General features: G+C 47.6%; 1 protein-coding gene across 1 annotated transcript in view; it reads right to left on the bottom strand.

Annotated features, from left to right (window-relative positions):
- LOC117496464 overlaps nt 1–23268 on the bottom strand; it is a 63438-nt gene that overhangs the window by 18726 nt on the left and 21444 nt on the right. Inside the window, exons 3-4 of the mRNA XM_034148139.1 lie at nt 7541–7758; nt 6468–6727 (exon numbers count right to left, since the gene is read on the bottom strand). Of these exons, the coding sequence (XP_034004030.1) occupies nt 6468–6727; nt 7541–7700 (420 nt within the window). The 5' untranslated portion in view covers nt 7701–7758. The remainder of the gene's footprint in view (nt 1–6467; nt 6728–7540; nt 7759–23268) is intronic.

Here is a 23268-nt window from a genome sequence, read left to right as displayed (position 1 = left end):
ATTAAAAAAAACAACAACCATCGAACCATCTGAAGATTCTGTTCAGATAGATCTTACGGTCCGTCCACCCGGCGGTGTGCGTTGAAGCTTCAACGCTTCTGCCCATTCACTTTGAATGGGGTGATGTCACGCTTTGCCGAACTGCATTGTGGTTCCGTCGCTTCGCTTTCCTCGCTTCAAAAGTAGAGCAATGTTCTACTTTTGAAGCTTCAACGGAAGCGTCAGCCAATCAAATCATATGCCAGTACAAGCTCTAGCCCAGTGGTTCTCAACTGGTGGGTCGCGACCCAAAAGTGGGTCGCGGACCCGTTTCAAGTGGGTCGCGGATGTGTGAGTGAAGAAAAAAAAGTTGAAAAAAAAAATTGGAATTTCTTTTTTTTTTTTGGGAAAAAATGCAAACTTTTATTTGAAGGACCGATTTTCTAATGCTGTGCACGCAGTAGGCGTTGGACTGGAAGTACCGGAGACCATAAATGGTTTTGAAAACTTCTGTCACGTAGTGATCATCTTCTCAATAAAACATCTCTGCTGATGTTTTTTCGAGTCTTCTGGCCAATCAGAATCAAGATTGTTGCCGGAAGTCCCCACGGAGAATAACTTTGCGGTAGAACTATTCTTTATACATCCATGGGTACAACTTCAGATAAAAATGAACACATAATGAAATATGACCCCCGGTTTGATGATTGACAAGTCACAGAACAATGGGAGCTATCTACCCTTACCCACAATTTAAAGTAAGTCACACAGACTCTCTCCTCTTTACTCTTGTTAGGATTATGTTTTAAACAGGACCCAGGCGCAGGCAATGACTGGAGATGTTTAAAAGGTTTATTGTTCTGAGACTCAGGCGGGTTTGGAGACTATGGAGGTCCGGAGTGGAGGTAGGCAGTTCAGGCTGGACTGAGAACAGGGCAGGCAGGTATGGTGAAGGAAGAAGCAGGCAGGTTGGCTGGAAGCTCTGGTGGCCGATGGCTGAGGGATCGTACACTGGTGTAGAAAACAATCTGGCGGTGAGTTGCTGGGAGACTGGAGTAGATATGCTGTGTCTTGATTGGATTGATGAGGGACAGCTGAGCCGGTCGGCCAGGAGTGAGTGCCAATCAGGCTGCTGCCTGCAAGGGAAACCACACCCCCTCCACACACACACAGGGGAACAAACAGGGACACACAGGGACACAGTTTGGGGCCGGTGACAGTACCCCCCCCTCAACGGGAGCCTCCAGGCGAACCACCAGGCTTGTCTGGGTGGTCTCTGTGAAAGTCCCGAATGAGAGAGGGACCTAGAATGAGCTTGCGGGACACCCAGCTCCTCTCCTCAGGACCATAAACCCTCCCAATCGACCAGATACTGGTACCCCACGGCCCCGGCGGCGAATGTCCAAACAGCCGCCGGACCGTGTAGGCCGGGTGGTCATCAATAACAAGGGTGGGTGGAGGGAGATGGCTGGAGGGCACAAAGGGCTGGAAAAACACTGGTTTCAACTGGGACACATGAAAGGTAGGGTGAATTCTCATGGAGGGAGGCAGCTTGAGTCTAACAGCAGATGGATTGATTATGCGCTCGATCACATAGGGACCAATGAAGCGTGGTTTCAACTTCTTAGACTCAGCTTGTAAAGAAATATTTTTAGATGAAAGCCAAACTTTCTGACCTGGTTGGAACTGGGGAGCTGCGGTCCGGTAGCGGTTTGCAATATGCCGATTGCGTTCAGCGGAGCGGAGAAGGGCAGAGCGGGCATCCTTCCAGATCCTCCGACAACGACGGAGATGGGCTTGGACAGAGGGAACTGCGATCTCGTCCTCTTGGGCTGGGAACAAAGGGGGTTGATATCCAAGAGAACATTCAAATGGGGACATACCGGTGGCAGCACTAGACAGTGAGTTATGAGCGTATTCAATCCAGGGCAGATGTAAACTCCAGGAGGTGGGATTCCGGGAGGTGACACAGCGAAGTGCAGCTCCAAGGTCCTGATTGGCTCTTTCGGCCTGCCCGTTAGTCTGCGGATGATAGCCTGAGGAGAGACTGACAGATGCTCCAAGTGCTCGACAGAATGCTTTCCATACCTGAGATATGAACTGTGGCCCTCGGTCGGAAACAATGTCTGTTGGAATGCCATGAAGCCGGACCACATGATTGACTAGGAGGTCAGCAGTTCCAGAGGCTGTGGGGAGTTTAGGAAGAGGCACAAAATGAACCGCTTTGGAAAAGCGATCGACAATAGTGAGAATGGTTGAGTTACCCTGTGAAACCGGGAGGCCGGTAACAAAGTCTAGGCCGATGTGACTCCAGGGACGACTAGGGACTGGGAGAGGCTGGAGTAGACCGATAGGAGCCTGGTGTGAAGACTTGCTACGGGCGCAGACAGTGCAGGCCAGCACAAAGGCTCGAGAGTCCGCTTCCATGGAAGGCCACCAGAAGTGTCGTCTCAGGAGGGACAGGGTCCGATTCACACCCGGGTGGCAGGCAAAGCGGGAAGCATGGGTCCATAGGAGAACCTGTGAGCAGACAGAGTCAGGTACAAACAAACGGTTATCTGGACCATTTCCTGGATCTGGCTGGTCTCTCTGTGCATTCCTCACTGAGTTCTCAATCTCCCATGTCACAGCGCCCACCACTCTGGTAGCAGGGATTATGGTGTCAGGAACTATGGGGTCCTGATCCACTGCAAACTGCCGGGACAATGCGTCAGGTTTAAGGTTTTTTAGAACCAGGTCGGTAGGTAAGGGTGAAGTTTGAACCTGCCAAAAAACAATGCCCAGCGTGCCTGACGGGAGTTTAGTCGTTTGGCAGTTTGTATGTAGACCAGGTTCCTGTGGTCTGTCCACACAATGAATGGATGTTCACAGCCTTCCAGCCAGTGCCTCCATTCTTCCAGCGCAAGCTTTACAGCAAGCAGCTCCCTGTTGCCAACATCATAGTTGCGCTCAGAGGTTGTCAGTCGTCGGGAAAAAAAAGCACAAGGGTGAAGCTTTTGATCGGAGACTGAGCGTTGTGATAGAACAGCCCCCACACCGGTGTTGGATGCATCAACCTCAACAATAAACTGAAGAGATGGGTCAGGATTCATAAGAATAGGAGCCGAGGTGAAACGTCTCTTCAGCTCAGAGAAGGCAGCCTCAGCCTGAGTAGTCCATGAGAAGGGGATTGCTGGGGAGGTGAGTTGGTTGAGAGGACCGGCAACACGACTGTAGTCTCTGATGAACCGGCGATAGAAATTTGCAAAGCCCAAAAAACGTTGGAGCTGCTTCCTGGTGGAAGGTTTGGGCCATTGTGCCACTGCTTGTACCTTCTCTGGGTCTGTTCTCACCTGACCTTGCTCAATGATGTAGCCCAGGAAGTCCACTGAATCCACGTGAAATTTGCATTTCTCTACTTTGACAAACAGCTTGTTCTCGAGGAGCCTTTGTAGAACCTGCTGCACATGTTGGGTGTGTTCCTCCATGGTCTGTGAGAATATCAGAATATCATCCAGATACACAAATACTGAACGGTTCAGGAAGTCACGGAGGACATCGTTCACAAGAGCCTGGAAGACAGCTGGGGCATTAGTGAGTCCAAAGGGCATCACTAGATACTCGAAATGGCCTAGTGGGGTGTTGAATGCGGTCTTCCACTCGTCTCCTTGACGTATGCGGACCAGGTGGTAAGCATTCCTGAGGTCGAGTTTCGAGAAAATGGTGGCCTTCTGTAGGGGTTCGAAGGCTGAATTGATGAGGGGCAGTGGATACTTGTTCTTGATGGTGATGTTGTTAAGGCCCCGGTAGTCAATGCAGGGGCGCAGGGAGCGGTCTTTCTTGGATACAAAGAAGAAGCCTGCTCCGACGGGGGAAGAAGAGGGTCTTATGATGCCAGCAGCGAGTGAGTCTTTGATGTATGTCTCCATGGCCTCACGCTCAGTTCGGGACAAGTTAAACAGGCGACTGGATGGGAGAGATGCCCCAGGAAGAAGATCTATTGTGCAGTCGTAAGGGCGATGAGGGGGCAGAAAAAGGGCTCGCTGCTTGCTGAAAACCTCTCCCAGGCTATGATAAACCGGAGGGACAGCGGACAAGTTGAGTGGCTCCTGCTGAACTGGGGGAATACCGACCTCTGCTGGGGGAATTGCAGACCGCAGGCATGAAGAGTGACAAAAGGTACTCCAACTCCTTACTTGATTCTCCGACCAGTCTATGTGGGGGTTATGCAGTCTTAACCATGGCTGGCCCAGAACTAGGGGTGTGTGAGGGGAGGACATGACGTGGAACTGAATCATTTCATGGTGATTACCGGACAGGACGAGATGTAGGGGTTCGGTGACATGGGTAACGTGTGCCAGGAGCTTCCCATTCAGACCTCGAGCATTGAGAGGAGCTGTCAGAGGTTGAGTTGAGATGCCGGCTGAGGCAACCAGTTGGGCATCCAAAAAGCTCTCATCAGCCCCAGAGTCCAGTAGGACAGGCAGAGAGAGAGACTGTTGGTTTAACAACAGTGTGGCTTCAAGTGGCTTGCGGGTCTGGGGGGTTGAGGAAGAAACAGCCTTGCTCACCAGTATCCCCACCTTTACTGGCGAGCACCCTCTTTTGGGCGCTGGGGGCATGTGTCCACGAAATGACCGGAGTGACCCAGGAGATCGGCTGGCTCTTTCCCTACGGCGCTCCCTAAGGCGATTATCCAGTCTTATGGCTAGAGAGACCAACTCATCCAAGTTAGCTGATTCGTCCCTCACTGCTAACTCATCCTTAACCGAATCAGTTAGCCCTGTTTGAAAAACCCCTTGAAGCGCTGTGTCATTCCAACCCGCCTCTGCAGCTAAGGTCCTAAATTCCACTGAGTATTCGGCTACACTACGGGAGCCCTGTCGCAGTGAGAGGAGGCGTTTAGTAGCGTCCCTACCGCTGACGGGGTGGTGGAATACTTTCTTCATTTCCTCTACAAACTCTGGATAAGAATTACAAAGGTTGGACTGACTCTCCCATACAGCTGATGCCCAGGCTAGGGCGCTACCTGTAAGTAAACCTATCATATAACAAATCTTAGCTCTGTCGTTAGCATAAGTAGACGGCTGCTGCTCAAACACAAGAGAACACTGCATTATGAAAGACTTACATGTCCCTAAGGCACCTGCGTACCGCTCTGGAGTGGGAATATTAGGCTCACGTGAAGGGAGAGCGGGCTGGGCTGGAACCGGTGCTAACTCTTGTGGGGGAGCTGGATCTTCAGGAGCAGGCGGAGCAAGATGAGTTGAAACCAGGTTGAGGTGATGTCCCATCTGTGCTACGTTGGCAGCTAGTGATGCAAGGTTATCCATAACCTCTCTGAGCATCTGGTCATGCCGGCCCACGAGGACGCCTTGGTTGGAGAGAGCCTCACGAATTGGGTCCGAGCCTGCTGGGTCCATGGTGGCCAGATTGTTCTGTTAGGATTATGTTTTAAACAGGACCCAGGCGCAGGCAATGACTGGAGATGTTTAAAAGGTTTATTGTTCTGAGACTCAGGCGGGTTTGGAGACTATGGAGGTCCGGAGTGGAGGTAGGCAGTTCAGGCTGGACTGAGAACAGGGCAGGCAGGTATGGTGAAGGAAGAAGCAGGCAGGTTGGCTGGAAGCTCTGGTGGCCGATGGCTGAGGGATCGTACACTGGTGTAGAAAACAATCTGGCGGTGAGTTGCTGGGAGACTGGAGTAGATATGCTGTGTCTTGATTGGATTGATGAGGGACAGCTGAGCCGGTCGGCCAGGTGAGTGCAATCAGGCTGCTGCCTGCAAGGGAAACCACACCCCCTCCACACACACACAGGGGAACAAACAGGGACACACAGGGACACAGTTTGGGCCGTGACAACTCTTCTCTCAGCAAGCTGTCAGAACTAAGTGAAAAACAAACAATGGCATAGAATATTATTAATATGTCGGGTAGTAATAGATTTATTTATTTTCTTCTCAGAGTGTACCAGAATGCGTAGTTTATGTTAGTATTTCTAAAAATCTCCTGGGGGAGAATCCCCCCAGACCCCCCTGCTGGGGTTGGGTTTTCAGCATGTGTGCCTTTTTATATAGTTCAGCTTTGATTCCATCATCTCATTAAACCTTTTTTAAAAGCATACTTTAGTTCTGTGAAGGGATATATGTACTGTACTTCACTTTTATTAATATTGTATTCTGAAAAGCGTATATATTACAGCACGATTTTTTGTTGAATAGATTTGAGTGCTTCAAAATGTTGGGTCGCGATGTATTGACCAAGTAAAAAGTGGGTCCCGAGGCCTAACCAGTTGAGAACCACTGCTCTAGCCAATCAAACCACGTGCTTGTTTGTCCGGGGCGGGAGATTCATGTGATTGGTTGTTGGTTGAGTTTCAGACACGCCCACCGGCAAGCTTCAACGCACGCCGCCGTGTGGACACTGCGTTACTCTCTTTGTGGAAACATCTGTGGTTAAAAACAAGTGTTTAGGCTGACAGTGAGCATGTATAGAGGCTGACTTTACCTCCTCCTTAAGGACGTTGTTCTGCAGCAGAAATACATCCAGTATTTGCTCCTCTCTGCCCGGGGGTCGTAGGAACAGCAGAATTTTGCCCTTTATCCGTGGAAGCAGAAACCTTTTCAATCGATCCCAGACCAGGGCAAAGGAAGAGAGGTGAGGCACCTTCACCACCACGTGAGTGGGTGTGACCTCCAGCGGCTCCAAGATGCTCAGGCCTTCATCAGTGATGTGGACGACAGACAACAGGCCGTCCAGGAGCAGCGCTGTGGAGCAAAGAGCTGGTCATCTGTTGCTTTGCTGCTGAAACAGCTTCATCTCTGCATAATCAATGTCTTGAGTTCAAAGGTAAAATATATTTTTGTCAAGGACTTTGAACCCTTCAAAGCATGTACCAGTTTATATCCTTCACATTTTATTTGTAATGTTTTATTATTGTTCTGTAACATGTCTGGATGTGAGCATTAACTCTTATCCATGAACTTTATTTGTTATGAAAACAATACCACTGGAACGTTTGCGATAAAAACGTGATTGTGTCCTTTTTCATTATCTTTGTTTACAGAGTTTAACCAGACTGACAGTGTAAAAGAAACAGCACCAGGTGCATGTGCAGATTTGAACAGCTTCCTGTGTCAGTGTCAGGTGCACAATAAAGCCTTTAACAAGCGACAGGCTTGCTTAGAATAACTTTTCCTCAAACTTCACAACAGAAACACAAGTTTAGTCTTGAGTTAGCAGCTGACCACACTTTTTAAATCACTTAAATCTTCATCTCTGAGGAAACTGCAGTGGGCCCAAAGAAAGTTTCACTTAGTATTTCAAAACTGATCAATAATGTCATGTAACACATCGACTAATTGAATGTTTTAATAATTTCAGTCTTCTTCTTTTGGGGACACATTTCTTTGAATGTAAGTAATACCTTTGGTGTCTGAATTATACTGTTGTTATCCTTGTTAAACTAGTTTTAATAAAGAAAGAAGACCAACAATATCATCATAACTCTTGAACAGTAGTGGATGGTATAAGGTGCTAATCATTATATAAGTATATTTGTTAACACTAGATGTCTTTACCATCCTCTGTCTCACTGTGTGGCAGGTGGAGCTGGACGACGGCAGCTTCAACAGAACTCTTCACGTTGAACAGCGGCCCTGCTGCCTGCTTGTCAGCTGATTGGAGGAGGCTCTCCTCCCAAGGGACCGTCCTGTACAGAAGCTCCGCCTCCTGAGCCATGACGAACACCAGGCCAGTCGAAGCACACTTGAACACACCTGGACCAGGACACCTGCACCTGTAGACACACAGGGGACAAGTTACTCCAACAAGCCTTCACTGGCCTGTTGGTCTACAGGTGTGTTCATGTGCAGCGCAGGGAAACGGGCCGTGTTGTAAGCACTGATAACAACCAGGGGACCAGTCCACTCCCTTTTGAGAAATCTTCAGACATTTCGATTGTTTGATTTGTTTAAATTAAAGGCCTTTTTTGATGGAATTGCATTTTCACTTGGTTTGTGTCCCAAAGCAACAATAAAGACAAATGCCATGAACCTGAAGGCTTGCAGACAACAGTGTCGAGTTGGCTGCAAGCCTTCAGAGCCTCCACATGTTTGTCCTCTCTGTTCTGTGGGTTGAAATTCCCGCAGCCATCAGCCCTTCACATTTAATTTAGTTTAAAGAACTGAAGTTATATCTCTCACAGGCTCCGCCCTCTACTGGACTCTAGGGGTACTACCTTATCATGCAAGCATTCACCTACTGAGATTTCTATAGACGTAGCCGGCCCCGGGGCGGGCTTACCTGAATGCGTGCGCATCTCACTTCCGTATAAAAGGAGGCCTCGCCTCCTGACCACTATCCTTTACTCTTCAGCGAGCGGAGGTGGTAACCTAGCACTGAGTCCGAGACGTACAAGTGGGAGAAAGGAAGTAGAGAGAGATATTGTTGAAAATGGAGCCACTCCTGGAGCATCGCAGTTGCCCGTCGTGCCCTGGACTGATTGCGGGAGCAGACCCGCATCGCCAATGTTTTCAGTGCCTGGGACAGGATCACGCTGAGCAGGGAGCAGGCCAGACACCGGCCTGTGTTTCCTGCTGCTCGATCCCGATGCTGAACCGCCGGCATCGTGCGGAGTACTTCTCGAGGAAGTTTGGCCCGCAGGTGCACGGAGAGGAAGAGGATGTGGACCTCGAGGTGGTGGAAATGGACGACCTGAAGGACGTGCCGTTTGAGTTCGTCCTTCCGAGGGACCGCGTGGTCGACTTCACGGAGGATGACGACATCTCCTTGTCCGACACCCCCGGGTCCGACAGCCAGGAGGGCCCAGCACTCAGGTCTGCGCGACTGGACTTCCCAGCGGGTGATGACCCAGGCAGCGGAGCGTGTAGGCTTACCGCTCCCCCCACCGCTGCCACCGAGGCCTGTAAGCCGCCTTAGGCAGGGGTTTTACGGCCCGGTGCTTCCGGCGCAGCCGGCTTTCGTCTCGCCCCCGTTGCCAGACATCTGGCAGTGTGTGGAGGCGACATGGCGGCGTCCATTGAGGACGAAGGCCGCCATAGCATCCATGTCGGGCATTATCAGGGTGCAGGGCCGATCAGACACGGTGTGTGCTGGCGTGCCCCCCCTCGACGAGAGCCTGGCGGCCCATCTGTTGCCACGATCAGCGGGTTGGGCGGAGGGGAAGAAACCTCTGCCCCCGCTGCCGCGGGACCGGGAAGCCTTAGAATATTTGGATAAAATATTCAGGCTCGGTTCACAGATGGCGGCTGCGGCGAATAATCTGGGTGTGTTGGGCGTCTCCTTGATTACTCCTCGAGCAGACGCCCGCGCTCTCCCGTCTCAGGACGCGGATGATTATCCGGACCGCTGCATAGGTCAGATGAATAATCTGATCCATGGAGTGGCCACCGCAGCCGGGCGAGTGATGTCCTTAGCCACAGTGGCGTCTCGTCATGTGTGGCTGGGACTCACCGCGCTGCCCAAAAAGGACCGAGCAGATCTCCTTGGAGCCCCCGTTTCCACGGAAGGGCTCTTTGGGTCTATAGCCTCGGTCACCCAGCGTTTCAGCCGTCTGGAGGAAGAGAGGCTGCAGCTTAGCCGCATGTTGCCGCTAGCTTCTCCCCAGGTGTCGCAGCGTCCTCCGCGGGCGGCGGAGCGCAGTGCAACGGTGAGACGGAGGGAGAGACGCCGGTACGAAGGTCCCGTGCCGGTAGCACCCTCCGCTTCTTCAACCAGCCCCGTGGGGCCAGCGTACCGGCACTCACGGGGGGGGGCTGCCCGGCCACGGCAGTCTCAGCAGCAGCAGAGAACCGCCGGGTGGGGAGCTCCGCCAAAACGCAGCTGACTGGCGGAGGGAGGAAGCGTCTCATCGGGTCTCTCCACCCAGGACGCTAGGGTGAATCCCACCTCCTCCCTGTTCAATGCCCAGGTCCCTTTTATTAGGAAAACTAATAAAGAAAAGGGTGATCTGTATCCAAGTCTGAGTGTCATGTGTTTTCACAATCCTGCACTCACACACATTGTTGACTGTACATATTCCCCACTCGCTACCCCGGTTATTTCTCCTGTAAAGGAGATAGCTAGTGGGCATGCGCAGATGAGAGAGATAAACCGCAGGAAGTGCTATAGTAGCGCTATGCGGGTGCAGGGACTTGCTAGTCAGCGCATTATGGTTAGGGAACACACTACGCCTAGAATAAAGGCTCCTAATAATACAGTTTACCGTAGTGGTAAGAGCTGCATTATGGCGGAGCTCGCGCTCTCTCAAGAGCCCATGGTGTGTTCAGGGACCTCAGGTGAACACAATACGTCAACAAAAACTCCGGTTAATGCTGGTTACCATGGTAATGAGAACAGCGTTAGGGTGGAGCGCGCGCTCACACAAGAGCGCGCGACGGTGTGTTCAGGGACCTCAATAAAAAATCGGCCCTTTCTGTGTCGACCCTCCATGGGCAAATCTTCCTTTCACGGGGGATTTTGCGGCGGAACGGGTCACCAGAGAGTATCACAGCTTTATAGCTGCGGCCCCACAGCTAAGGGCTTGTCCATTAACTCAATATTATGGGGAATGGAAACTCAGCTGTGTACTGTCAGAGTGGATGGACAGGACGCTGAAACGGGGTTATTCACTCCAGTTTTGCAGCGTCCCACCTCCATTCAGAGGCATGCGAGAGGTAATTTTATCATCCCAAGAGGAGATGGGTTTCCTCTCAACAGAGATTCAGGCTTTGGTGCAGAAACAGGCAGTGTCTGTAGTGCATCCTCAGCAAAAAGAAAGGGGTTTTTATTCCATGTACTTCCTGGTTTCCAAGAAGACAGGGGAATTCAGACCTATTCTAGATTTGCGCAGCCTGAATCTTCACATTTGCCGCAGGAAATTTCGCATGTTAACTATCAAACAGTTAATGGGGCTAGTGCAGCCGGGCGATTGGTTCACCACCATCGACCTGAAAGACGCATATTTTCATGTGGAGATTGTGCCAGAGCACAGGAAATATCTGCGTTTTGCCTTTCAAGGGATAGCCTACGAGTACAACAGACTCCCGTTCGGCTACTCCCTATCCCCACGCACATTCAGCAAATGTGTGGCCACAGCGCTTCAACCGCTGCGCGCCCAGGGCATGAGAGTTTTCTTTTACATAGACGACCTCATAGTCATGGCTGGGTCCCGGGAACAGGCAATGTGTTGCACAGCACAATTGATCACACACCTAACCAAATTAGGCTTTGCGATCAATTGGCGAAAGAGCACCCCCATACCTCACCAACAGGCGTTGTATTTGGGAGTGGGGCTCGATGCAGGCGCGCTGCGTGCCACCCTGTCAGAGAACAGGCGTGCGTCCCTTCTCAGGGCGGTGCACAGGCTGCAACAAGGGGCAACAGTGACAGCTTTAGCTGTCATGCAGACTCTGGGTCTCATGGCGGCTGCTCACGGTGTGGTCCCGTTGGGGTTATTGCATATGCGCCGCCTGCAGAGGTGGTTTTCCAGTCTGCGTTTGGATCCCAAGAGGCACAAACGGCAGCTGGTGACCATCCCCCCCTCAGTGGAGGGCAACCTCCGGTTCTGGGGGTCTCCCGGGCGCCTCCGGAGGGGGTCTCCACTGGGGCGGGTAACCTCCTACATCACAGTGTTCACGGACGCATCCAGAACAGGATGGGGAGGGACCTGCCTGAAGAGGGCTATAGGTGGGCGCTGGTCTCTAACAGAAACACGACACAGCAACCTCCTAGAGCTACGGGCGGTAGTGTTAGTCCTCCAGCATTTCATGCCCCTAATTCAAGGGAGACATGTATTGGTCAGGAGCGACAACAGCACCACAGTGGCTTATATCAACAGGCAGGGCGGAGTCCGCTCCGCCGCCTTCTTGGCCACAGCGGAGAGGCTGTGGTTATGGGCATCAGAGGTGGTATTATCTCTGAGAGCCCTCCATATCCCGGGACTGGAGAACAGGGGGGCCGACCTCATGTCGAGGGGCGGCCCCCTGCCAGGCGAATGGACGCTTCACCCGGAGGTGGTGAAGCAGATCTGGGCCCAGTTCGGGAGAGCGGAAGTGGACCTGTTCGCCAGCCGGCGCAACAGCCACTGTGCCCTGTGGTTTTCCATGGCCCTGAGCGACGACCCGCCTTTGGGGGTGGACGCGTTTGCACACGAGCCATGGCCAAAAAAGCTGCTATACGCCTTTCCACCGCTGCGTCTCATTCTCCCTCTCCTGGGGAGAGTGAGGCGAGAACGTCTGGCAGTCATTCTGGTGGCACCGGATCGCGTCGGGGCTCCGTGGTACTCAGAAATGACACAGATGAAGGTGGGCCAGCCCTGGGCGATCCCCCAGTTCTGGGGGGCAATGTCTCAAGAGGCAGGTGCAATCGGGGCGTTACCCACTCTGGGCCGTCCTCTTCAGGCTTGGCTCCTGAGAGGGACAGGCTGAGACAGGGTGGATTGTCTGACAGCGTTATTCAGTCTATCCAGGCAGCTAGAGCAGGATCCACCACAGCCTGTTACAGGCCGAAGTGGTTGAGATTCCAGCATTGGTGTGAGGAGCGGGGAATAGAGCCCCTATCTTGTGAGTTGGGCTCTATTTTATCCTTCTTACAGTTACTGGTGGACAGAGGGCTTGCTCATTCCACAGTGAAGGTGTATGCAGCAGCCATCTCGTCCTGTCATGAGGGGTTCAACGGCAGGTCAGCCTTCTCTCATCCACTGATGTTGCGGTTTTTACAGGGGGTCAGGAGGCTGCGCCCGGTGGTGCACGCCTCCGCCCCACAGTGGGACCTGCCGCTGGTGCTCGAGGCCTTGGTCACGGGGCCATTTGAGCCTCTTGAGCTCTCCTCCCTGAAAGCACTGTCGTGGAAGACAGCGTTGCTACTTGCCTTAACGTCAGCCAAAAGAGTGTCCGAGTTAACCGCTCTGTCGGTGCACCCGAGCTGTTTATTGATTCGGGGTGACCAGAGTGGGGCGACACTCAGACCGAACCCCTCCTTTGTGCCCAAGAGCCTAAGGAGTGAGTTCAGGTCGAGGGCTATTCAGTTGGGGGGTTTTAGTCTTCCACCCCATGGGGGGGCTAGAGAAGCTAAATTACACCTCCTCTGCCCGGTGCGCGCATTAGCATATTATGTAGAGCGCACAGCTACCCTGAGACGCACTGAACAGCTGTTTGTGTGCTTCGGGGGCGGGGTGACTGGAAAAGCTCTGTCCAAGAAACGCCTGGCAGGCTGGCTTTGTGAAACCATTGCACACGCCTACAAGCAGGCAGGGAGAGCCTGTCCCAGGGGGGTCCGTGCGCACTCCACACGAGCTGTGGCTGCATCAACAGCCTTATTCAGCGGTGTGAGTGTGGAAGATATATGCACGGCGGCGTCTTGGTCAACGCCAGGCCCCTTCATAAAGTTTTATCTCTTGGATATGTCTGGCTCTTTCTCATCGTCTGTACTTGCTGCGGCAACACAGGACTGGTGAGGAGGGGGGGGGCTGTGGGTCAGTGGGCATCTGACCCCCTCCCCGGACGTAAATGCGCTTACATTTCTCCGGACCCCTGGAGGGTCGCGGGGTGATGTAATGCGCTCTGGGCCCTTACAGGGCTGTAGGGCTCCCCTCACCTGCCTGGGGGCAGGAGGGGGAGAGCCCTCCATATTATTGTCCCTACACACTCTGCACAGGGTCAGTGGCGGAGTGGGGGGACATAGGGGGCACTTGCGTTCTCCCCGTGCTCTTTAGGGACTCAGGAGGGAGAGTGCATAGTGAACCCATACAGGGCTGCAGACTTTCCCTGTCTGTCTATGGGCAGATGTAGGGGAGTCCTCAGCACTATTTTTGAGCACACTTTTTTGCGAGGCAAGCGCGTCAGGGTGTGCTCTATCAGCCGCAGCCCGGACTTCTCCACGGTTACAACCGAGGGAGAGGTGAGTGAGGCGCAGTGGCTGCTAAAGCCGGTCAGGGACAGTGAGGTGGAACGGTGTGCTGGACGACAGTACGTGCATACATCGGGGCTCCGCCCACTGTACCCATAGAGTCCAGTAGAGGGCGGAGCCTGTGAGAGATATAACGTCGGGTTACGTATTGTAACCCTTGTTATATAAACACAGGCGGAGCCCTCTACCTTGGGGGCACTGTCTGTCCTATACCGCTCGCTGAAGAGTGGTGTAGGATAGTGGTCAGGAGGCGAGGCCTCCTTTTATACGGAAGTGAGATGCGCACGCATTCAGGTAAGCCCGCCCCGGGGCCGGCTACGTCTATAGAAATCTCAGTAGGTGAATGCTTGCATGATAAGGTAGTACCCCTAGAGTCCAGTAGAGGGCTCCGCCTGTGTTTATATAACAAGGGTTACAATACGTAACCCGACGTTACCTATTGTAACTCCAGCTTCTATGAGTATAGGCGTAGCCCTCTAAGGCTATCGCTATTGGGTAATCCCCTGCGCACCCGTGCAGCACTGAAACTCTTGTAGTTGTGGATGACCTTAAACTTTTTGATGTTAAACACGGCCAAAACTGAAGTTATTGTACTCGGCCCAAAGAATCTACGAAACAAATTATCTAAAGATATATGAACTATGGATGGCATTAATTTGGCCTCCAGTGAGACTGTAAGGAATCTTGGTGTTATATTTGATCAGGATTTATCTTTTAACGCCCGCATAAAATCAATTTCAAGGACTGCCTACTTCCATCTACGTAACATAGCAAAAATCAGGCATATCTTGCCTCAAAACGATGCAGAGAAACTAGTCCATGCATTTGTTACTTCAAGGCTGGATTATTGTAACTCTTTATTATCAGGGTGTACCAAGAAGTCAGTTAAGTCGCTTCAGCTGATTCAAAATGCTGCAGCACGTGTACTAACCAGAGTTAGGAAAAGGGACCACATTACTCCTGTTCTGGCTGCCTTACACTGGCTCCCTATAGAACACAGGATAGAATTTAAAATTCTTCTTCTCGCCTACAAAGCCCTTAATGGGAAGGCGCCATCTTACCTTAAAGAACTCATTATACCCTACTGTCCTACTAGGGCATTGCGTTCCAGAATGCAGGGTTGTTGGTTGTTCCTAGAGTCTCTAAAAGTACAATGGGAGCCAGAGCCTTTTCTTATCAAGCTCCACATTTGTGGAATCAGCTTCCAGTTTGTGTTCGGGCGGCAGACACCCTATCCGTTTTTAAGAGTGCGCTTAAGACCTTCCTTTTTGATAAAGCTTATAGTTAGGGCTGATTAGATTCAGCCCCTAGTTTTGCTGCTATAGGCTTAGTTTGTCTTGGGACACCTTACTTCTTCCTTCTCTCTGTCTGTACCTGTGTACTCTCATGTTCCGAATAACCCAGCTTCCCCAAATGTTCTTTTTGGTGTCTATCTACGCCGGCATCCTGAGTCGTGGCTGATCGTGTTGCGGTGGTCCTGAGTCCTGGATCGCGAGCCCTGGATCTTGAGTCGTGGCTGTGCCTGTTACTGTGGTCCTGGATCATAAGTCCTGGATGGATATCCTCGTGGATTCATCTTCTTATTATAGACACATGTATTTCCAAACATTTGGTCTACCTATGTTGTAAATGTATTATCTTTTCAATTTACACACGGCATCTATTGCACGTCTGTCCGTCCTGGGAGAGGGATCTCTCCTCTGTTGCTCTCCCTGAGGTTTCTCCCATGTTCCCTTTAAACTGTGGGGTTTTCTCTGGAAGTTTTTCCTTGTACGATGTGAGGGTCTAAGGACAGAGGGTCTAAGGACAGAGGGTGTCGTATTGTCATACTGATATTCTGTACAAACTGTGAAGTCCACTGAGACAAATGTAACATTTGTGATATTGGGCTATATAAATAAACATTGACTGATGATTGATTGATTGATTGATTGTAGTCCACGCCCACCCGTGAGGTGGGCCCCACAGGCCAGACAATCTGCTCCCACACAAAACAACTTTTCTTCAGCTATTCGTGGAGCCAGTGGGGCCCAGCACTTAGAGGGCTACGCCAATACTCATAGAAGCTGGAGTTACAGTAACTTCAGTTCTATTTCGTATATGGCTTCGCCCTCTAAGGCTATCGCTATTGGGTTAAGGGCGAAGCAAGATGTAGTCTGCGCCCCACTGGGTCCGCCCGGTACGAGAAGCACAGACCCACCTGCTCAGATAATAACCCATGCCTATTGCGCCATGCGAATGGCGCATCACAGTCCCTGGAATATAGCATAACATGAATATTTTCCATGAGGGGACGAAGGCTGGGAATAATACATACAGATGTAGCAGCTTATTTCAGACTCCAGCTTACAGCTTCCTGCCTGCTACCTGCCTGCTACCTGCCAAAGACCAGTATCTGGGAATGTTAAGCCCTCCCACTATTTTCCAAGAGGGCGTTGCCAGATTTTCAATTTCAGGATTTAACCAGGAGATGGCGCTTCATTCACAAATACAGAAAGACAACTTTTCATGGACTTTCAGTTTTGTTTAGAAGAGCATTTGAATACATCAATATTTTAGATCAAATAAAGTATATCTAATCTTGTAATTCAATAATATATAGTCTTTATATATTAAATAATCATAATAATAATGTAAATGTTTACATTACACTTCTTTATTTGTCATGCGGTCTACATACGCTGTAAAATGTATTATCTCTTCGATTTACACACGGCATCTATTGCACGTCTGTCCATCCTGGGAGAGGGATCCCTCCTCTGTTGCTCTCCCTGAGGTTTCTCCCATTTTTCCCTTTGAAATGTGGGTTTTTCTCTGGAAGTTTTTCCTTGTACGATGTAAGGGTCTAAGGACAGAGGGTGCTCATACTCATACTGATATTCTGAACAAACTGTGCTGTTGTATTTGCTGTAAAGTGTCTTTACTGTAGGGTATTTTTATTATATGTACAGCACTTTGGCAACAGAAGATGTTTTTCTTTAAATTGAAGTTAAATGCATCAATCTGGTGCACTTTGAGGGCAAAATTAAGAGATTTATGGATACAGCTCTCAACACTCATATGAAACAGAACTGTTATAATAATGATGAGAAACTATGAAATAAGAAATGAATCAAATTAAAATGTAATTATCATATCATATATTATATAGTGTATTGTATTATTAAGTAATATCATGCATTAACCCCATTATAGCAGATGCCACATTGAATGGATGAACACATGTATGCATCAATAATTACAACAGAGTATTTCTAAATACAAGCTGTAAAAATACTTATATGTATTTAATACTAATAACATAATGATTAATTTCAGATGATAATACTTTTCAGTGTCTGTCTCATGCAGCAGCTGATCCAGTAATGAGTGACCCGGCCGACAGTAAAAATAAACATTTATAACTAGTTTAGGTTGTTTGAGAGGTAATTAAAATAGCTAAGGGTGATGATCTGACTTGAAGTGTGTGTTTTGCTCCTAATTAAATGTTTTGATAAGTGCATGCAGATCACAGTACAAGATGTGAAGTCAACAGGTATTCACTCAGAGGGGGGTAGCTACTATTTCTTTTCAAATGCATATAGGCAATGCCACCCATTTACATGTTCTGTAGGCTACACTGCTCAGTCAAGAATTTGAATGGGATGGGGAGACGTGTGTGATTAAAAATGAGTGTCCAAACTATGGCCAAACTAAGACTTAGTTTTTCAAAAGAGAAAATGCAGATATTATATAGAAAACTAAAGTTAAAATCTTGTTTTTAATGCCCCAAGAGCAATAAAAACACTTGGTAAAAAAATCCTGAGTGAGGCTTTCATAAATTGCATTTAGCTGACGCTTTTATCCAAAGCGACTTACTATTTAATAAATGATAAATGATTATTCATAACAAATATGAGTGATGTGTGATTATTATTCATGCTATATACTGATATAGGGCTAAGTAAGCAATCAATCCTGCAAATTAACCCTTAGTTGTTCAATATATTTATTCAGACAATGTGAGTAGAAATACAGAAATTCTGCTCCCACCTAAGGCCAACGTTGCAATATTACAACATTTCCCTAAAGACTTACCAAAACGTAAACATTTTTAAAACTCTTTCATTTCTGCTCCAGAGGCTATACAACAACATCTGAAAGGTCAAAAAAACAAACAGGGCTAGACAGCCATTTGTAACATATGGGAGAATGGTGAAAAGAACCAACTGGACAGGGACCAATGGGAAAATGCCTCTTCCCCTCAATGTGAAGCGATCTAACTAAGTTCTATTCATATTCTTGACGGGAAGAGCAGTGTAAATGGGTGGCCTATATGCATTTGAAAAGCAATATAAATCACACAGTTAGTATACAATAGGCTTTAAAAGCACCATCGATAACCATTGACCTTCTCCAATTCAAACCAAAAGAGAAAAGGCAGATATTACCCTCATAAAAGAAAGGGTAGACATATCAGTAGTCTTAGTGCCAAGTTGCTAAGCTGGGAAAACCTCAGTAAACATGCAAATGCTTGCCTTTTTTACAAGATTGTCAACGGCCTTACCTCACCTCCTCTTAGACAGTTTATTAACATACGCACAACTGCAACTAGGGTAACAAGAGGTCAGAGGTGGGGACTCGAGTCACATGACTTGACTCGAGTCAGACTCGAGTCGCATATTTTTTGACTTGAGACTTGCTTGACTAACATTGATAAAAGACTTGACTTGACTTTGACTTGGTATTCATGACTTGAGACTTGACTTTTAAGCTTGAGACAGATGACTTGAAAGGACTTGTCTGTTTAAAATTAAATATTTGCGTTTGTTTAGCTTGAGACAGATGACTTGAAAGGACTTGTCTGTTTAAAATTAAATATTTGCGTTTGTTTTTGTAGTGAGATATTACATTTAGTTTTTTCGAAAAACGTGATTGGGTGATTATAGTGCCATGCGCGCAAACCTGGCAACCCACTAGACGGCAGGAGTGTCAGTTAACATGGCAGCGGCTAGCGTTACTCCAAAAATAGTGAAGTTTGGATTCAAGGATTATGTTGTCGATGACGCTAATAAGAAGAGAACAGCGGTATGCAGGGTCTGCAGCATAAAGATCAGTGACACGACCACCACAACATCCAACTTCATTCGTCACTACAAAAAACCCCACAGAGAAAGGTGCGTGAATGTTGTGTTAGCTAGAAAGCTAACGTTAAGTTTAAGCTACGTTAGACTTGGTTTCAAATCGATTAAGCATTACAAAGAGAAGACAAAACGGTAAATTAACACTAGAACCGCCAAGGGATTCATTTTGACTAACCCTGATACTGACGGGCTGTCAGGAGAGGGAGAGAGAGAGAGAGGAAAAGAGATGCCTCGTTTATTTCCCCTGTGTTATTATCAGAAGTTACTGTAAACTGTTGAATAATGTAGTTCATCTACTTTTAGTAGTTTGTTTAAATGTTTTAATTATGTTGTTTTTGTTTGTAGAAGTGCATCATTCCTTGATTTATTGTAAAATGAATCTGAACTCTTTGATCTGTTATGATGATAAACTGAAGCCATTTCAAAATTAACCCAATTAACTGAGTTTTAAATCGTCCTACTTAGTTTATAAGGAATTATGAAGAGGAACAAATTAAATGATTTGAAAATGATATCTATGTAGGTGCTGACGCTGTTGGCGGTTCTAGTGTTAACAGACATTTAAATTAAATATGTGTAATGGCAAATGCCATATATGATTTTCTTACCTGGAATTCTGCCTTTTTGAACAGACTTTTTGATTGAGTCCTAGCTATATTGTCTGCAGTTCTAGGGTTAATATGAATCTAATATGATTGTCATTGGTCTAAATTAGATTTCAAATGATTAACTGTGTATGTAATGAAGATCATAGTGTGGGTTGAATCCATTTTCATAACCACTGTCTTTTAACTGATTTAAATGCGGAAACTGGGCTTATTCATCAGAATTTTGTATGACTTGACTTGACCTGAGCAATGACTTGACTTGACTTGCTTGACTCTCACCACAGTGACTTGGGACTTGCTTGATACTTGTAGGTCAAGACTTGAGACTTGCTCATGACTTGCACATGTAGGACTTACTCCCACCTCTGCAAGAGGTGCAGAGAGAGGAGATTGCATTATTCCACTCAGAAAAAGTTCTTTCAGTCAGTCTTCATTTTCTGTTAAAGCTGCTCAGCAATGGAACTCAATCCCATCTCCAATCAGAGACCAGTCCACATTCACTTTATTTAAATCAAAACTCAAAATATGGTTAGTGAGGAATCAGCTCTGCCAACACTGACCCAATCTTCTGCTCCTTACAACCCCCTGCCTGTGTTTTAACATGTTTTAACATGTTCTTTTGTTTTGTTTTATTTGTTTTGTTTTAATGTTCTGTATTTTAAATTGTTTTATTTAAGTATCCCAGTAATGTATGTTGCATGTTTTAAATGTATTGTATTTACTTGTTTAAAATGAAATGTGTTTTAGATTGACTTTTAAAATCTGTCCAGGGACTACAGATGAAAAATAGCCTCTTGGCTAACTCTGGCACATTTACAGAAATGTTCATTAATGTGCACTGTCCCTGTTAAATAAATGAATAAATAAATAAAAACACCATTGCCACCGAAAAGTTTAACCACAAGAATCAAGACTATATGAGCTACCACTAAACAACTCACAGTCTGAAAATTACCATTAATAAAAACCCTGAACGTTTACTTTTCGTTTTAAACATCGTTTTAAGGTGTAAACGTGTCATTTAGGAACTGCGACAGCATAAATATGCGAACACAAACCTACAGACTGCTGGACAAGAGATATCACAGGGGGGGGGTTGGGACACACACATTCCGATGGCCAATTAGTTTTAAACAAAGAGTATACTCAACATAGGCCTACAGTAGGCAGGGGGGTGGGGGCTGGTGAACGGTATGGTCAATGTTTGTAAACACTGTGACATTTTGACTTTATTTGATCATTTCAGTTAAAAACTAACGTTCATATTTCTCTTTTTGAGAAGAGCAATATGAATATGTTAGTGGCTGACCCAGCCCCATGGTCTGTCACAGTAGTGCGGGAAAGAGAAGTGCACTGTTTTGCCTGGCTGGACCTGTAATTTACAGGAAAGGAGTGCGCGCTACTAAAGAGACGCGCTACCATGGAAACCAAACAATGGTGTAGCTGTATTGAAGTCCGAGTGGAAACAGTAGCATTTGGAGCGTTATGTTAGAATGAAACAGCGAGGTCGTGACTCACAAAAAAAAAGTGTTACTTCACTAACTGTAAGCTTGTCACTCAGAGTAACCGGCTGCATTTCCTCTCGTTCGTTTTTTTCGACTAAACAACATTATTTTGTTAAATAACAACATGGTGATGTTTTGTAAATGATTACATGTCTCTTATTTGGCACAGACTATGATCCTATCCGTGACATATGGATCTTAACAAAGATCCGCTATACAGTAGTACCAGACATACTGGTATCTGTATCGAAGTTGATTTCACATGAGCTCCAGTGTGGAACCCCACTGCACCCCCTGGTGGATCAATGATCCATTGCAGCTGGCTTCACAATAATTACATTTATTTATCATGGGGGCGGTCTCAAGTCACATGGAAGCCACGTTATGCACCCCTTGCTATCTTACATAATAAAAGTGTCACATTCATGAAACTTGCTCCATTCATTGGTACTAGTCCTACAACTATACCCTGAAAAATGCTTGAGGGTGGGATTAATACAAACATCTTTTTGGGTGGGGTGCATTTTATGACAGGCCTGGTTATCACAATATGCCCCCCCTTGCTATCTTACAAAATAAAAGTGTCACAGATTGATGCATTTAACTTCAATATAAAGAAAAACATCTTCTGTTGTAACAACAATAACATTATAAATAGTAACATAGCTGAACATGGTATTGCACATTTAGCTTTCAGTGTTACTGACCTGAGATGTTTTCATTACATGAATTAAGGTGACTGAGGCTTTTTAACATAGACTTTTCAGTGTCCCACATTTTGCACAGAACTGTCCCACATTAGGAAATGCAGATTGTCTGAGACAACTTGGCACTAAAGGCCCTGACACACCAGGCCGTATTCGGCCGTCTTGTGTTGTCTGGCGACAACGGGTTCCTTGTTGCCCAAAGTCAATTTGGTGTGTCCCGAACCCTCGGCCGTGACACGCCTTATTTGGCCTTTCACGGTCGACACCCGGCCGATTCAACATGTTGAATTGGCCAAAATACGGCCACAAGCTATCGGGCCAAGAAACCACTCTGATCAGCTGTTCAGCTAGCAAATGAGAAGCGAAACGGAAGTGAGGGACGTAAACAAACGATTAAAAAAGGCACAGGACAGCAGCTAAACCCCAGCAGGTGATACTTAAAAGACATCAAACATAGCCCTTAAATGTCCTCTCTTACCTCCCACACATAGCAGGGACATCTCTGATATCGGCGGGAGCGTCCCCGGCTGTCCTCTGCTGAGAGCTCCGTGATTTGTTTGGTCAAGTCCGGTTTTTCATCTCATCGTAAATTTAGCAAGAAGTGGCCATTACTACATTACATACATTACTACATTGCTGACTCAATAAACTACACACCCGCCAGAACACTGCGATCATCAGATGCAGGTCTATTAACTGTGATTTTATAGTATGTCTGCACTTTATGTGCTCATTTCATCATTCATGTATTTTTATATTCTAAAACATGTTTTCGATGGACGAGAGTGAAAATGGAACGCACACGCTATTTGTTTGTTTATATCAGTCTGTTCTTCTTCTCTGTCTTCCGGTTGTTGCCTATTTTGAATGACGTATACACACTACCGCCGCCTGCTGGTAAGGAGTGTTATTGCCACTCACGCATGCGCAGTTCGTACGTGCTCGGCTGAAGTCTTTGCGGTGATTTCCAGTGCGACACACGGCCAAGACACAGGAGAACTCGCCGATGGAACTGTCGGTGTCGGTGTCGGCGAGTTCTCTGGTGACTGCCTGGTGTTTCAGGGCCTTTAGAGTACTGATATGTGTACCATTTCTTTTCTGAGTGTAATATCTGCATTTTCTCTTTTGAAAAACTAAGTCCTAGTTTGGCCACTCATTTTTAATCACACACGTCTCCCCATCCCATTCAAATTCAAATTCTTGACTGGAAGGGCAGTGTTGCCTACATGTAAATGAATGGCATTGCCTATATGCATTTGAAAATAAATAGTACCCCCTCTGAGTGACTATCTGTTGACTTCACATCTTGTCACAAACCAGGGGACTTTACTTCCTGATTTTTGGAATACAAAATAATTTATCTGTGTACGTGTTTTACTGAACGAGCATACTGTACTGTGATCTGCATGCACTTATCAAACATTTAATTAAAGTAGTGAAAACAAATAGTGAGGGGG

This window comes from Trematomus bernacchii, unplaced genomic scaffold, assembly GCF_902827165.1.
Source record: "Trematomus bernacchii unplaced genomic scaffold, fTreBer1.1, whole genome shotgun sequence".
NCBI lineage: Eukaryota > Metazoa > Chordata > Actinopteri > Perciformes > Nototheniidae > Trematomus > Trematomus bernacchii.
The sequence above is the reverse complement of the archived record's forward strand: the minus strand, read 5'-3'. Positions and strand labels throughout refer to the sequence as shown.